At 46.4% G+C, this 15662-nt stretch overlaps 1 protein-coding gene across 1 annotated transcript in view; it reads left to right on the top strand.

The window, feature by feature from the left end:
* DOCK10 (dedicator of cytokinesis 10) overlaps window positions 1–11032 on the top strand; it is a gene marked incomplete at its 5' end in the record, with an annotated part of 35211 nt that extends 24179 nt beyond the window's left edge. Inside the window, 6 exons of the mRNA XM_010156822.1 lie at window positions 2657–2803; window positions 3434–3644; window positions 5918–6108; window positions 6768–6868; window positions 7178–7316; window positions 10569–11032. Of these exons, the coding sequence (XP_010155124.1) occupies window positions 2657–2803; window positions 3434–3644; window positions 5918–6108; window positions 6768–6868; window positions 7178–7316; window positions 10569–10688 (909 nt within the window). The remainder of the gene's footprint in view (window positions 1–2656; window positions 2804–3433; window positions 3645–5917; window positions 6109–6767; window positions 6869–7177; window positions 7317–10568) is intronic.
* Between the last annotated feature and the right edge of the window lie 4630 nt (window positions 11033–15662).

The raw sequence follows: 15662 nt of genomic DNA, 5'->3' as shown, positions 1-15662 counted from the left end.
TCCAACTCAAACCATTCCGTGATTCTATCCGTGCAAGAAGCAGTAGGATTTGGAGGGCAGATTTGCCCAGTGATAAGCAGGCTGTGTCCCCTTCTGCAGATGTGATAGAACACCTTTAGCCTCCTTGCAAGGAGTGCAAAGCACTCACCTGCCGTAGGAGGTGATGCTCACTCAGTATGGACAGGGAAGAATCCATTAAATGCTAATTCTTGGCAAGCAAAACTGGTGGTTTTACCTAAGCACATGAGCTTTGGGGATGGCATGTATCCTTCTAGCAAAGGCAGAGTCTATGAGCTCCAAGGGTGTACGGAGAGGGAGAAGGGCCTTTTCAGCACTCCAACTGTGACAATCCCAGGTCACAGCTTGACACAGCACATGGGAGCTCAGTGGAAACAAATAACGTACTGTCCAGGAGGTCACCTCCCCTCCAGCACGCTCAGCTGCCCTGTAGAGTAATTTTCATCAGTAAGGCTGAGGTGTTCTTGCAGGGCAAAACCTGCCAGTCTGAAATAATCTGGGGATATGCATTGATAACGTGACCTTGGCTGCTTAATATTTTAAAATCCTGAAATCGGAGGATATTTGGCTCCTAAAAAGTATTTAATCTTACTTTCGGTAGTCTTTGCCAGACATAGCATATGGCAGACATGATTATTTATAGCTCACAATTAACTTCTGCTTGTCGCTTGTCAGCTGAAATACTGTAGGGAATATGTACTTAAATGCCATCCCTTGCATTAGAGACAAGATTAAATCTGTTAGTTGTTTGTTTTCAGGTGGTTGTGGGTTTTTTAATGCACAACCATTAATACAGATATCATCTTAGTGTGCCATGCAGCATCAGCACAGAGATTTGGCACCGTGTTCCAGCGTGCAAACATACAGAATCAGCATTTAAGAGGATGAACTATATTCTAGTTTGCTATGTGATTAATTTAGAAACTTGAAGGGGTTTTTTGTTGAAAACATCAAATAGTAACAGAAAACAGATGGTTTCTGACAGAAGCAATCCTCAGTAGCATGTTTGAGTGTGGCTGTGTGAGCCTAATGAGGTTTTCCCACATAAAGCAGTTTTGCTTCAGTGGAAACAAGAGCAGAAACCAGGTTATGATCCTGCAGATCTATTCTCGGTGAAATCAATAGAGAGTCAATAGCCTGCCCAGCTCAGTAAATGTTTATATGGGGTCAGCTTTTGAGCTCTAGATTTGTTTTCTAATTACCTGTGAAATTCTTCGTATGCCTACGGAGTTTAATTGATAATATTATTAAACATTCTGCAATGTTAGAAGGTCACTGTGAGACATTAAGACGCTGTCAGACAAGCTGCTGTTGTTGCTATTAGTCATTGGTTGCCAGTAATGCCCACGTTGCTGTTGGCACTTGCCAAATTAAAAGACAGATTTATTGCCCCTTGTCCTCACCGAAGCAGAAGCCAGAGATGCACGTATTTGTTAATCCCTATTGAAATAAGGCTTAGAGGTGGGGGTTTCCTAAACAAACACGGACATTTGCAGCTAATTTAATTTAATTCTGTATATTTTTTTTGCCTAGTTTATCGTTTTAGAGGCCAAAGCTGACATAGGCTTCAACTTGAAAAGGCTGGATTTTGCATGACTACCTCCCCAAGAGATTTTGGGGGTATCTTGTGGCTTCATTTATTGGTACTTCTTTCTTTCCCAGCAGACGGCAAGTTGCCTAGGCATACTGCAGAATTAGCTGTCCCAGTCCGTGTTCCTCACGTTGGGGTTGAGTGTCTCACCTGCACGCGATGCAACGCTGGGTTAATTTTCTGAGGTCGGTGTTGCCTCTGAAGCCTGACAGGTTCTTGTTCAGCTCTTCAGTGGAGGCTTTTATTAAAGCTCTGCCAAGTCCATCCGGTGTAATAAGTAAATAACCGTGACAAGATTGAGCTTTTTTGCAAAGGGGCGCAGTCTGGGTGTCTTTGTCTCTTGTTTTTTTTTTTAACTTTCAAATGTAAAACATTTACTAATTGTCTCTGAAAGTGCTGCAATTCCATCTGGCCTTTCAGGATGCCACCAGAGTTCCCCCCAGCTGCCCTGGACAGACGCAGAGGGGTTCACCGCTGCTCCCCATGCCGCGGCCCTGCGCGTTGCTGCGGGCAGGAGTGCCCTGCCATGGGCAGCAGTGCCCTGCGCAGTGCCCGGCCTTTGCCTCCACACGTAGCTCCCAGCTCGGATGTGCCGGAGGAGGCATGATCCGGGCTGGGCTGGGCATCCCACAAACAGCTCTTACACTCGTGTTCTGTTAGCACAGTGCTTCTGATACAGTCAGTTTAACCAAATGTAAAGAATTTTTAATGTCCAATTTTTAATTAATTAGGGTTTTTTCATCATACACACATCAGCGGTCTCAAGAGAGCACTTAAGTCTTCAAACCACTGGGTCTGTTAGGTGAATAAATGTGTGTGCGTTATTTCCCGGGTAACGTCAGAGGTACCAAACCAGTAGGAGCACAGACATGTAGGTGTGTGTCTGCTGGGAGCGGAGAGGGGTAAGATTTTACCTTAGGTGCTGGAAGTGGCACACTGGAGGCTCTGGTGGGTACACAGGCAACCTTGATTCCCGATGTAAGCACCTCATTCAGCCTCTGCCCTGCTTGTTGTGTTCACTGTATCCTTCCGTTTCTTGCCAAACAGGGGTTTTTTGAAGAAGAGGAAGGTAAAGAATATATCTATAAGGAACCCAAATTAACCGGCTTGTCTGAGATCTCTCAGAGGCTGATGAAACTTTATGCAGACAAGTTTGGAATAGATAACGTGAAGATCATCCAGGATTCCAACAAGGTACAAAAGACGTGCGGTTCTTGCGCGAGGGGGAGAGGTGAGCGCACAGCTCGTGTGTTGAGAGCGCTGTGTTTCAGATGAGTGTGAACCCAGTGTGTGTGCAAAGTGCTACAACCTAGTTTTACCAGCGAAGAAGGACCCTCACCTTACGGCATGGCAGGTGCCTGTATGGAAACGGCAAGGTTACAGCAGGGCACCGCAGTTGGCGGGAAGAGAGCATATGCCAGCGTATGCCTGCAGAGAGCATGCAGCTGATCACTGCAGTGCCGAGCAGGTTCTCTCTCATTTAGCTCTCATCCGCTTTTGCCATACAGCAGGGCACCGCAGTCAGCGGGAAGAGAGCATATGCCAGCGTATGCCTGCAGAGAGCATGCAGCTGATCACTGCAGTGCCGAGCAGGTTCTCTTCTCTCTCATTTAGCTCTCATCCACTTTTGCCATGGGCTATATTCAAAAGTCTCGCTGTTCTTAGGGGCCTCCTAGTTAAATATCTTTGTGCTAATCTGTGGTATTAGGAAGTGTCAGTTTTAAATGGGTATTGCCATGATAGATAAAAGCATCAGAAATATAATGGGTGCCCTGGCAGTTCGTCGCACTAAACAGAATTTTATTGTTTGCCCCTGTTACACAGGTCAACCCCAAAGACCTGGATCCAAAATACGCTTATATCCAGGTGACGTATGTCACGCCTTTCTTTGAAGAGAAAGAAGCCGAAGATCGAAAGACCGACTTTGAAATGCATCACAACATCAACCGGTTTGTGTTTGAGACACCTTTCACACTCTCAGGAAAAAAGCACGGAGGCGTAGAAGAGCAGTGCAAGAGGCGCACCATCCTGACAAGTACGTTTGCTCAGGCAGCTCCTGTCCCCCGTCCCGCCTTTGCCGGCTCAGCCCAGCGGCACGTCTCACGTGCCAGGTCTTCTGCCGTCGGCGGGCACCGCGCGTTGTGCAGAACGACGAGTGATCTTTTCAGTGTGCCCGTTGGCAAAGTATGGGCTTCCTTACGATCCTGCTCACCGTCCTAGGGAAAGTTATTTTCATCTGGGGAGTCATCAGCTGTCTTCCTTTGCCTTATTGCTCACATCTTAACTGTTCTGGCAGTGGGAGTTCTTGCAATTTGGGAGTGGTTCTGCTGGAGGCAGATTAGCACTCAGAACCGTTGTTCTTTTAATAATAAACAGGTCAAAGACAACACAAAGTAGGGTGCCTATTCTGCTAAGAGGAAAACTTAGCAGATATGAATTTTTGTTCAAAATGGGAGCAAGATACATTATATACTTTTTTTTTTTTAAGATTTCATCTCAGTGGACTAAATCAGTGTTTTAAGACAGGAATGTCGGGGAGCACTGAATGTGTCTGTTCTTACTGAGTCATATTAAACAGAAAATGTTTCAGTTCTTACCATGGTTGAAATATCTTTAAAGAGGCATCCTGTGTGAATCTACTACTGACACCTGACCTGTCTGAATTTTGGCTGGGAGTAGAAGAAACTGAGATGGAGACGTTGTTCTCACGGGCAGCTGTGAGCGGGGAGGCTGATGTTCACAGCAAAGGCTCCTGAGTGACAGAAAACCCAGTTCCCTGCTGACTTTAGCTTCTCCCAAAGGGCAAAGTGAAGAAAGCTGCTTACAGTACAGGCCTAGTCGCCTGCAAGTTTTGTTCTGGCAAGTCGGGGAAGAGGCGCTGATGTCTGGGGGCACCTTGTTACATGACACAGCTTTGCTTGTAAGAAGAAGAAAGGAGGAGTAGCTGGTGTGTGGTTTTTTTAAGTGCTTGAGCGGCAGTAGATGTTTTCAGATCTGTATTGCGGCAGGTAGTTTCACTGACTTGAAAGAGCAGCTGCTATGGTACGTCTGGCAAAAACAGAGAGGGCTGTTCTTCCAGCAGAACATACTCCCTGGGTTATTACACGCTGTGTCTTCAGCTCCCAGTGCTCTCAGCCTGGCTTCATCTTCAGCGTTAGGTGGGAATTTGATGACTTTCTCCTCTCCCTGCTCTTCCCTCTGGCATCTGCCTCACCTCGGTGCTTTTCTGTAAAGGAAACCTCTTTTTGGGGGGGTTTTGTTTGTTTGTTTGTTTTTGGTTTTTTCCCCTGCCTGCCTTCAATGCAGTCATGTTTTCATTTCCTTCCTACATAAAAAGAAGTGCTTTTAGTTTGAGAAGTAAGCGAGGCTTACTGGTGTGACTGGAGGAGCAGTGGGAGGTAATTGTGCTTGGGCAGAGGGACTGGGTGGCTGGAGCAACACCTGCTCAGCACCTCTGCTCCAGAGCCTGCGGCCTGCCTGGCGCAGGGGCCAAGTGCACTCTGGCTGCGGCCTGTGGATCCCTGTCTCTCTGCCGTGCCCGGTTTGCATTGTGCTTCCAGCTCTGTAAGTCCTGGGTTTCCTGCTCTCCAAGGAGACAGCCAGCCTGTAAGCTGGAGCTCATTTAGGTCTGAGCTGACTGGCAGGAGATGCTCACCAGAGGAGGGCATAGGCCTTCCAAAGCGTGTAGGGCAATCGGGAAAAGATTGCTAGCTTGGATGAGGCCTGATGCACCGTAACTGTACCTTTGCCAGACTCCTTGACTGGGTGGAAGGGATTGTAATGATGAGTAATTCCTCTGTCAGCTTCTGTAGCAATATTTAGGTTGAATACTAAAAGTAACTGCTTCCTTCAAGAATGATGTTTTAATCATAGTTCATCTGTGGGTGAGCGATACCCAATACAGCTGAACTAGAGGCTCCTGCCTCTAACCTGAAACATGTTTGCTGGGGCATTTCAAGCTGTTTGAAGTTCAGTACAGGCTTAGCATTTGGTGCTTTAACTCCGAAGATTGACATTTGTGGATTCTGAAACCTGAGCGGTGCGAGCTTTTCACCGTGTGTATGTGACAGAGCTCAGTAGCAAACAGTGGTGAATTCAAAAGGGAATGCTCTTCCCATGCCCGGTACATCAGAATTCAGTTTGGACCTGCTGCGCCACTATCGCTCATTTGGTGATTAAAACGTAATTTGTATAGATTGATAAAGAGATTGACGCAGTCGAAAGTCAACACTTTGACTTAATTGTCTTGCTTTCTTAACGCTCTCTTGCTGGCTGAGTTTCTCTGATACATTTCTTGCTCACGAGCAGCCAGCCACTTGTTTCCCTACGTGAAGAAGCGTATTCAAGTCGTAAGCCAGACCAGCACAGAGCTGAACCCCATTGAAGTAGCGATTGATGAGATGTCCAAAAAGGTATCAGAGCTCAATCAGCTGTGTACAATGGAAGAAGTGGACATGATCCGACTGCAGCTCAAACTCCAAGGAAGTGTCAGTGTCAAGGTAATGACAATTTGCCTTTTTTTTTTTTCTTTTCAGTGCATCCATCTAAATTTTTGTTCTGATTTTCATCATTCCAGACATCTTTTGTCTATTTTGTATTTCTGATCATAACTTGTATTCCAGTGCTGTTGGAGCCTGCTTTAAAAATGTAAGAGAATGGAAAGTTTTCCACTGATGTTGATGACTGCTGGGTTTATGTCCAAATGCAACTATTTCAGTCAAACCTTCTCTAAATAAATCTTAAGACCTTTCTAACAAGACGATCACGTGTCGTTTGAGAATGCAGCCCATCACACAGCCAAGCATACAGATACTTTAAAGGAGTTTTGTTAGCGTTAGTTTTGGCATTTCCTGTTTAGAAGTTGGGACTGATGTGTGTCTGTTTCTGGTGCCCACATTTTAATGTCTTCAGGCGTATAACTTTCTAGGTGGTTAACTAGCTGAGACTTTGAAAGGCCTGCAGAGACGTAGAGGTTGTGCGAGGCTGACCCACCCCCTTTTCTTCAGTAAAACTCTTCAGGTTTCATCCAGATGATGAGGAGGAGCAATGCAATGTTCTTCATACAGGCTCGGTTGCCTGAGCCCAGTTCCTGAGGGGCAAGACAGGGTGGCAACAAACTGCTTGTTCTTTGCTCCTAAGCCGTGTGGTTTTCCCCCAGGTAAATGCTGGACCAATGGCCTATGCTAGAGCTTTTCTTGAAGAGACAAATGCGAAGAGATATCCTGATAACCAAGTTAAGCTTCTGAAAGAAATCTTCAGGTAAACATTAAGTTTACACTTTCCACCCTCTGCATAGGATGAGTAGGTGTGACATGAGATCGGGCTGAATTGAACCAGGCTAATTTACATCTGCATTTGCCCTGTCTTACAAGTCATTCCCAAGTCAGCTCTCCTAGTAGCCTACATTCCCCTTGACCCGAGGATGAGTTCTGAAATTCACTTCTAACAAGGTGTAATTTGCAAAAGGGAGAAGAGGTACAGTAGTGTGTGTGTGGGTAAACAGATGGATAGGTATTGTTCATTGCTACATAATGTGTATGGTGGTTGTTTGTGGTTTTGTGCTTGTAGGCAATTTGCAGAAGCATGTGGACACGCTCTTGATGTCAACGAACGCCTTATTAAGGAGGACCAATTTGAATATCAGGGAGAGATGAAGTCTCATTATAAGGATATGCTCAGCGAGCTCTCTGCAGTTATGAATGAACAGGTTAGATCACCTATTTTGGTGCCAGTTGGGCTGAATGAGGGTGGCTAATTGACACCTAAGTGACAAATGAAGCTGTAGAGCAAAATACTAGAAGAAAAACCTGGCAGTGCAACAGTCACTGAGAAAACATCTTACTCCTTGCCCCCTGATCCCCCTCCCCCACTTTCTTCTTTTAAGTCCAGCTGTATTTTTTGTAATGAACCTGATTGATCAACTGGGGTTTGTTGTCTGCCTGTCTCATTACATATTGAAAAGTTGGAGGTTCATGAGGCTAAATTCAGACTGAGGTCTAGAGGCGTAGAAAGATAATCAGTTAAACTAGTGTTTTATGCTTTGCTTGCTCTATCCTACAGCTGTGATGTGTTTAATTAAAACAGTAAATTGCTGTTAAGATGTAGCTTATAACTGGAGGAGGTATCTTTATAGTTTCTATTTGTATTCAGCCTTCAGAGCAAGAGTTATTTCTTTTCTATTTTTTTATATTTAAGAACAGTGTCAAAACACATGCCATGTTAAAACTCTTGTTTCAGCTGTTAGCAGCTTCGGAAGGATGAGCATGCGTGGCTATATGATATGAAATGCACCCCACAATACCGAACTGGCTTCAGTGCACACCTCTTCTATTGCTGTGTCTATGCAGATACTTTTTTATTATGTTTTCTGCTTTAATTCAAACATTCAGTGATGCTGCATACTAAAGTGCAAATGAAATCGTGCTTAATTATTTCTCTGCATGCTTGTGTGTAAGCCACCTTGGACTGCATCTGTGAAACGCTTATTCTCTAGCAGTTCCTGCGTTCCCAGGTGCCTGTAGCACACACGGGCACTGTTTGTGTACAGAATTCCTCTTTAACCATTGGTATTCGTGATGACACCTCACAGGTGTGATGAATTGGCACCCCATTAGGCCACACTGTATTGCTCAGCTTCACATCTGAGGAGAATAAGGATTTACCAGAAATTTTGGGCCATTGTTATTCTTACTGTGGCACTGAGCTGGTCTTTCACAGGGTGTAAAGCTGCGTAAGTGCTTGGAAGGCTTGGTGTGTGGTGGCGGGGGTGTCAAGCTCAGTGGTGGCTGCTGTTCGGAGTTGTGCTCCCTTCCTGTTTAGGTGTATAAAGACTTCTGAACCTCAAGCGTTCCAGTAATTTTATCATAACTAATATTAAGTATGTAGGTGTGAAGGGTATCATTTGTTACTCAGCGTTCCTGTCTGTCCCTCGAAAGTTATTTTGGCCGTGCAGTCAATGTGCACAGGCAGTACCGTACGTCTTGTGTGAACTACTGCTCCCCACAAGTGTTGAGGATGCATGGTCAACATCAATGAGTTTCAGCATTCATAAAATATTTCTTGAGTTCTATGAAATACTCACACCTCTGTATCAGTGAGCTCTGAGTTTTCTTCATGTAAATGAAAAGACTAAATACTACAAAATGACTTGTACATAACAGTGTTAATGTGTAGAGTTCATCCAGCAGAAGTCACAATCTGTTTAACCAAAATCATCTGAATTTGAAAGTCCTCACTGAAAACCAGCCTTGCTGCCCTTGGGGCAGCCTTACAAGCGACAGCCCAGATTTCCAGGCAGCATGGCTTTTTAGGAAAACTGTACTCCTCTTGCCATGAATGTGTGAACTCCCTACTTCTGAGCAGGGCGCTGCCTCAGAGAAATCACAGGCTGTAAACTGTGGCTGAAATATTTGTCTCGCAGTTGGAAAGCTTGAGGCTCTACTGTAACTGTGCTGTGTGCTTTACACCAGTTAGGTTTGCCATCTTTCCCATTGTCGTATTCAAGAGGGTTTTGTTTGCTCACCCACTGACAGTGACTCTTTCATCACCATGTGTTTTTCTCTTCTTGTTTTGTTTTGTTTTTCTTTTCTGACAGCTCTGTAATGGTCCTTGCTTATACAGCTTCTCTTCTTCCCTGTCTAACATTTCCCTCAATACTATAGCCAAAAGTGGTATGTTCATTTTTCTTACATCTATTTTTTTCTTTTAATATCATGTACTTCCCTTGCTTGTTTCTCTACTTGGTGTGTTTGTTTAGTTTCACATCTAATGACTCCCTTCCTCAGGGAGTTAACAAAAAAAAAAAAGGGAAGGGAGGGTGGGGGCAACAAGACAAGGTATATGTGTGATGCATTTCCCCGAGCAGCGTTGAGACATACGTTCTTTAGCATCCTACGCATGAACTTGGGGCGATGGGGCAGCTTGACAAGTCTCCTAATGCAAAAGCATGTGCTAGTAGTAGCAAAAGTGGATGGATGGAAGGGCTAGGGACAGTGCCTCATCCCTGATCTAGATGACACCCCTGCCCATGGAAGAGGGGTTGGATAGATGACCTTTAGAGGGCCCTTCCAACCCAAACCATTCTGTGATTCTCTAAGTGTAGAAAGGTACTGACTGAGCCAAGCCTCCCCGTCCCGTGAGCGTGGTCCCCTTCTCACAGCCCTGCCTGTACGCTGGGGGTTGATGGCGTAGGATTATGTCTGCAGCTTTGCCAAGGGGAGAGGTTTCTCTTCCACCCCTGCCGGCTGCGTGGCCAGTGGGGATGGCCCATGGCTCTGCTGCTCCAACAGAGAGCCCCACGGAAGAAGGCATATCTTCTGTCTGTATTTATACAAGTGGGTAGGAAAAACAGCTATTACCAAGGCTAAAAAGAACAACTTCAGAAAAAAATTATCTTCTTCTTGGTAAAACCTATGTGTAAGGATGGGGTAGAGCAAGCTTTGGCCACTGCTCCTCCCCGGGAGTGCAGCTCTGCCTACAGCCAGCCTGGCAACTGGCCCAAACCCAGCCCCATGGACATCGTTTTTCGGCTGCCGTGTGTGTGAGGCTCCGTGGGGATGGTGCGTGCCCCAAACAACTGCGTGGGCAGAGCTGGGGCTGGTCGGTAGGTGCTAGTGCAGGCTTCTGCTGATTTTATGAAATGTAGGTGTTGCTCCTCGGTTGTGTGAGAGTTGTTAGGGAAACATAGCTCAGGGAACCCTGTGAGGCACCGCTTGGCAGAAGCCGGTGACCCCAGCCCCATTTATCCCCTGACTCAGAGAGCATCCTTCCTCTCACTGCAGCCTCTGGGCATTTCTGGGTCCCTGGGCAAAGGTCCATGTCCTCTGTCAGATCCTTAGCATCATTATGTAACCAATAAGAGTGGGAAATGCTCGGTTAGACAATGAACGCGTCAGACACCAAACTACTGTGGTCTCTCTCACTGTTGTGTATTTTGTTTTCTTTCTGTTTTTGTGAAAAGATTGCATACAAGGAGGAGTCAGCAAAGCAGCAAGGGATGGAGCGCACTTATTCACGAGTCATCAACAGAGCCAGCTCCTCTGTGCCAGCAGCAGCCACCCCGGCAAACCCTGACGCCTGACTGCAACGTGGGAAGCACACGGCCTCGGGGACATCTGGCATGGCTGGGAATTTTTGTTCCTCGTTTTTTTTTTTTTCTTTCTTTTTACATTAATAGTACTGAAAATTAATTTGATCATGGACAATGCCAGGAAAAGGATTTGTGGGTTATGATTTTAATTTATTGGAAGTCTTCACAGTGTTATTTTTTGAAACTGCAAGTTTGAATTTTTTTTATTATTATTTTTTTGCCTGCCCCAATATTTGCACATTCCCTGTTTTTTTTTCTTGTCGATTTTTGGTTTTGAGCAGCCTCTGGCAAGCCAGGCTGATTACGAAATTCCCACTGAACAGATAGGTACACAGCAAACCCTAAGTTTGCTATAAATTATAATATATCTAATACTAAGTCCTAGTATACATATATTTTAAAGGTCAGAGTGGATGTTTTATAACATTTAAGTATATTGCAATTGTAAATAGAAGATGTGTAAAATATGTCATTTTTACAAAATTTAAAAAAATATCTTTTTAGTTAATTATGACAGTACTAAGAACATGGATAACATTTCAGTTACCATTATATTAAAATATTTGTGTATGTGTATAAAACTGTCCATAAAATTCTCTCTTTGAAGGTCTGTGCATTGGTTCATTCCCATGTCAGCACTTCCCAGAGCAGCAGAGATCAGGATGCCTCCTGCATCCTGGCTGTCCGCCGTGTTGCGGTTGCTGATAGGGACGTGTGTGACCATGTGCGGAACGTGGCTCCGGATTCTCACCATGGCCCCAGACTGAGACATCTGCAGTAAGGTGTTTGGTTTGGTTTCTGCATCGTGCTGGGATAAGGTGGAATGGTTCTGCCAGCTCTTAGGAGTTCCCTTTGACCTTGGCACTCCCAAACTCCTTTGTGTCCATTCCTTTGCCTACAGAAAATCCCTGGTTTCAGGGGTCCCTGCTCATTCTGCGTCTACGTTAGGATCCCTCTCTTCTACGCTTGCAGTCCTCGCTATTCCGTTAAGCTGGGGCTCATTTTCCCTGGAGAATCCCTGGCGATTCCTGTGAGCCCTGCACAGGTTCACGAGCGTTTGATGAGATCGGAGGCCAGCGCTCCATCTTGGTGCGTGGGGATGCTAGGAGCATTATTCCATTGTGTTGCCTCGTTCTGCCCTACCATCTCCATTCCCTGTATCTCTTCCAGTGACACCCCAAGTTCACAACTGGTGAATCTCAAGTTCTAGCCTGGCCCTGCAGGCCAGAGCCTGAGCATCAAGCCCCCTGTCCCTTGGTTTGTTGGTCTCGCTAGACTCATCCCGTGATTTCTGCTTATGGATGGGCGCTTCAGAAGCCAGCAAGGTGATGTAGAGACAGGCTGTTTCTAATTAATGTTCACAAGAATTGAGCAACTAAATCTGGTGGGAGTGACTTGGTTGCAAAGGCGTTGGTGTGCGCCAAGGGAACGTTTGCAGGCTGACACCAGGCTGCTCTGAGGCTGAGCTGTGGTCTCTAAAGCAGAGGTAAGGAGATCCTGGGTCGTTTCCTCAGTAGCTTGCACGCAAAATGAGTTTCATGTGTAAGTCTAAGGGTTGTGGGGTTTGGTTTGTTTTCAGCCACCGGTGCTGCAGCCTCCTCTGGGGGTTTGAAAATCCAGCCCATATTCTGGCTGTCACCTTACTGCTGGTGTTGGAGATGGCTTGAGTGTAGCTGGGTCCTTATTCCAGATGGTCTTCCTCTCCTGTTGTGTTCAAGGGTTTTCAACACAGTCACATGAAAGCAAGTAGCAAACATCAGCTTTGACCCAGGGCTGCAGCCGGGAGGGAAAACACAGCATTAAACCACGGGTTGTCGCAGTGTGTGAGGGGAGAGAATGAGAGAAAAGCAGAAGGCACATGAGGCTCTGGGATTCTTACAAAGGTGGGGTTTGGCCCTTCACCACCACAACGTTCAGTGACCAAACCTGCGGAAGCCAGACGTGTCAGCGCTGAATCCCGCATCCGCCCCATCCGTGGGCTGTGAAACCCCCGCAGAACTGCCTGATGGGCATTGCGTGCCACGGCAGGAGAGGGCTCTCTTCACACAATCGCTGCTTTCAGACTCCTAGGATTACATGAAGTCTACACCCTTTTTTTTTTTTTCTGCTGAAAGCTCCACTCTGAGACTCCTTTTGTCTAAGGCAACCCCAGGAACATGGTCAGCTGTCCTTGAGGCTGAGGTTTTCTCCACTAACTTGTTTCACATTCTTACAGCCGGTTTTCTTTTTCAGCCACTTTTGAAAGTGATTCTCTGGACTTAATTTATTTCAAATATTAGGACCATCTTCAAAGAACCATGCAACAAACTTCTGTCACTTCTTTTATGCACAAACAAGCAGCTCAAGGCAGGTAAAACGCAGAGAGCAGAGCAGCTCGGGGAGGGGGACGAGTGCAAGAGGAGGTGCACTGTCACACTCCTGACGTTCATAGGTTTTATTTTTGCCACAGGGTGGGCCACCTCAGTGGGCTGAGCACGGATGTCCCAGGGGGCCGGGCAGAGGTGGCGGCGAGAAATGCTGCAGTCAAAATTTGGTTAGCTGTGCTGCTTGAAGAAAGGAAGGACGGGCAGGGAAACCAGCTGCCGGTACTTCTGTGAGACTTTGTCTGAGTTTTGGTAAGTGTGGAATTACATGGGTGTTTACAGATGACACTCAGAGAAGGGATAGTTTTCAGGCTACGAACAAGATATATTAATACGTGCAAGTTTTTGATTTAGGACTATTGTTGGTATCCTTGCTGACGCTCGGCACGTTCAGCTCACTCGCCTTCAGATTACGGGCGTAAAAGGAAAATCTACACTTCTCTCCATTACACCTTCATGGCAGATGTTCTGCATAAGGCTTGGAAGCACAGGCTGAGAAGCAAGGACACAGAATAGGAATGTGGAGAGGCAGGAGGCAGTGGGGGAGGTTTGGGGCAGCACGAAGCCCTGCGAGGGAGCAGGATACAAGGGGCAGAAAGGCGGAGGGCGAAGCTGAGCTCGAGGAGGCTGGGGAAAGATTCCCTTTCATCTGAGGAAGGAGATCCTCCTGTACCAGCCTCAAATTGAGCTACTTTAAAAACTTTTGAGAGTGCAAAAGAAATTATTTATGTTTGCTGCTTAGTGGAAGCTATCCCAACACCCCAAAAGGAGTTAAGCGTTATACATATTTTATGTTTAATCACATCTTTAGTGACACCCAACCACAACCAAAGGCTTAAATTTCAATTAGAGGGAAATGTATTAAATGTTTAATAGGAATCATTCCTTACAGGGTAATTATATCTTAACATTCACTGGAGAGATGTTACGTTGGCAACGTAATGTGGATCTCAACAGGGATTTTTTTTTCTTTTTATAATACCCACGTGAGAAACAGGAGGAGGATCTGAACCATCCGTAATCCAGACACGTAATCCCAGTCACAGGCCTTTTTTAGTGAAATTACGTTTGTGCATAGAATCTCGGTGTGAAAAATGTTGTATCACGTGCTGAGAAGCATCAGGCTGCATATACCTTTTACTCCAGTTTTGAACCCTTTTTAAACTGGTAACTGGCTACTCACTGTTTCAGCTGTAACTAATGTGGGAGGATGAACCTTCAAGACGTGATTTATCTAGGGTATCTTAAAAGTACCTGCCATGGATTTGAATGCATTTACCGATTTTTAACAAGTTTGGTATGCGTGCAAAAGATTTTTCTCGTAATATTTAGATTATCACAGAAATAATCAATGTTATGCATGCACAACCAGAAAGTTCAAGCCATGAAGTGAATTTTGAACCCAGGCAGCCAAAGGATGTTAAAATCCAGTATCAAATGAGAGCAGAGAAATGGGATTTTGAGAAAAGCCCCCAAAGATGTAGAAAAAAACCAAGGGAGGGAGGAATAACTAGAATTCATTTCTTATTCAAGAGAATTGGATTGAGACAAATAAAATTAATCCAGAAGACAAACAATAGCCAAGTCCCATGTTCAGAACCTTCAGCTTCCCATCACTGTGTCCCCCTGCTCCAGCTCGAGTCCCTTGGCACGGACCCATGGGCCCCACGCAGGTTTCCTGCTCCTCCCGTCCGCACTGTGCTTTCCGGCAGCTGCGGCGTGGCGGGGGCCGTGTCTCCTCCGCTGCCCTCCTCGCGGCACGGGGTTGCCAAAGGCCCCGTTGCCGGGTGTCCCAGAAGGCAGAGAGGCTGCTGCCTCTCCTGGGTGGCTTCTGCAGACTCGGGGTGCAGTGGGCGGTTAACTGGGGGGCCTTGCCACGCTTGGGGCATCGCTGCCAGAGCAGGAAGGGATGCTGGACCCCGCGGCACTGCCTGCAGGTGTCGGGGTAAGCGGTCTGGTCGTGTCGTCTGTTTCTACGTGTTATTTCCTCAAATCCGTTTGGACGCGGGAGCTGGGAACGCTGCCGGCGGTAGCAATGTAACAAGGCACTCGTCAGGGCAGCAGAAACTAATGGGCAAGCAGGAGGCATGGAAGAACCAGGAGTGCTTGGAGCTCAGGGCCCTCGGGACTGCCTGCAGAGCCGAGTGGGCCGTGGCTGGAGCCACGAGCTCCCCGCTAGCCCTACAATAAAATCCTGGAGCTTCACTGACAAAACATCGCTGCCGTGAGACAGAAAGGGGCAGCAAGAGCCCACTGAGACAGAACAGCGTCATCGGAAATCTGATGTTCTTGGCCATTATTTTCTTGTTATTTCGTATGGCTCACGGGAGAGACCAAAGCTTGACTGCAGATGCCCAAAGTCAGGGAATATGAGTCGGTGCTTCCCAAAGATCAGACGTGCTGGCGCAGTCCAGCTTCCAAGCTCAGCACCTGCCAAGGCTGGGGCATTGGTATCGCGAAGCTGCAGGGTCGTTAGCTCCTGCCTCGTCACAAACGCCGTGTAGTAGCAATTCACAGAGCTCTGTTCCCACTGCTTCCTCAGGACTGGGTCAGATCCCTCCTCCACTTCAAACATATGGTCCTTCTAAGTGGGAAGCACAAC

Source organism: Eurypyga helias, unplaced genomic scaffold (genome assembly GCF_000690775.1).
Source record: "Eurypyga helias isolate BGI_N326 unplaced genomic scaffold, ASM69077v1 scaffold37858, whole genome shotgun sequence".
In the NCBI taxonomy this organism is placed as follows: Eukaryota; Metazoa; Chordata; class Aves; order Eurypygiformes; family Eurypygidae; genus Eurypyga; species Eurypyga helias.
This window is presented reverse-complemented; position numbering and strand designations above follow the sequence as displayed.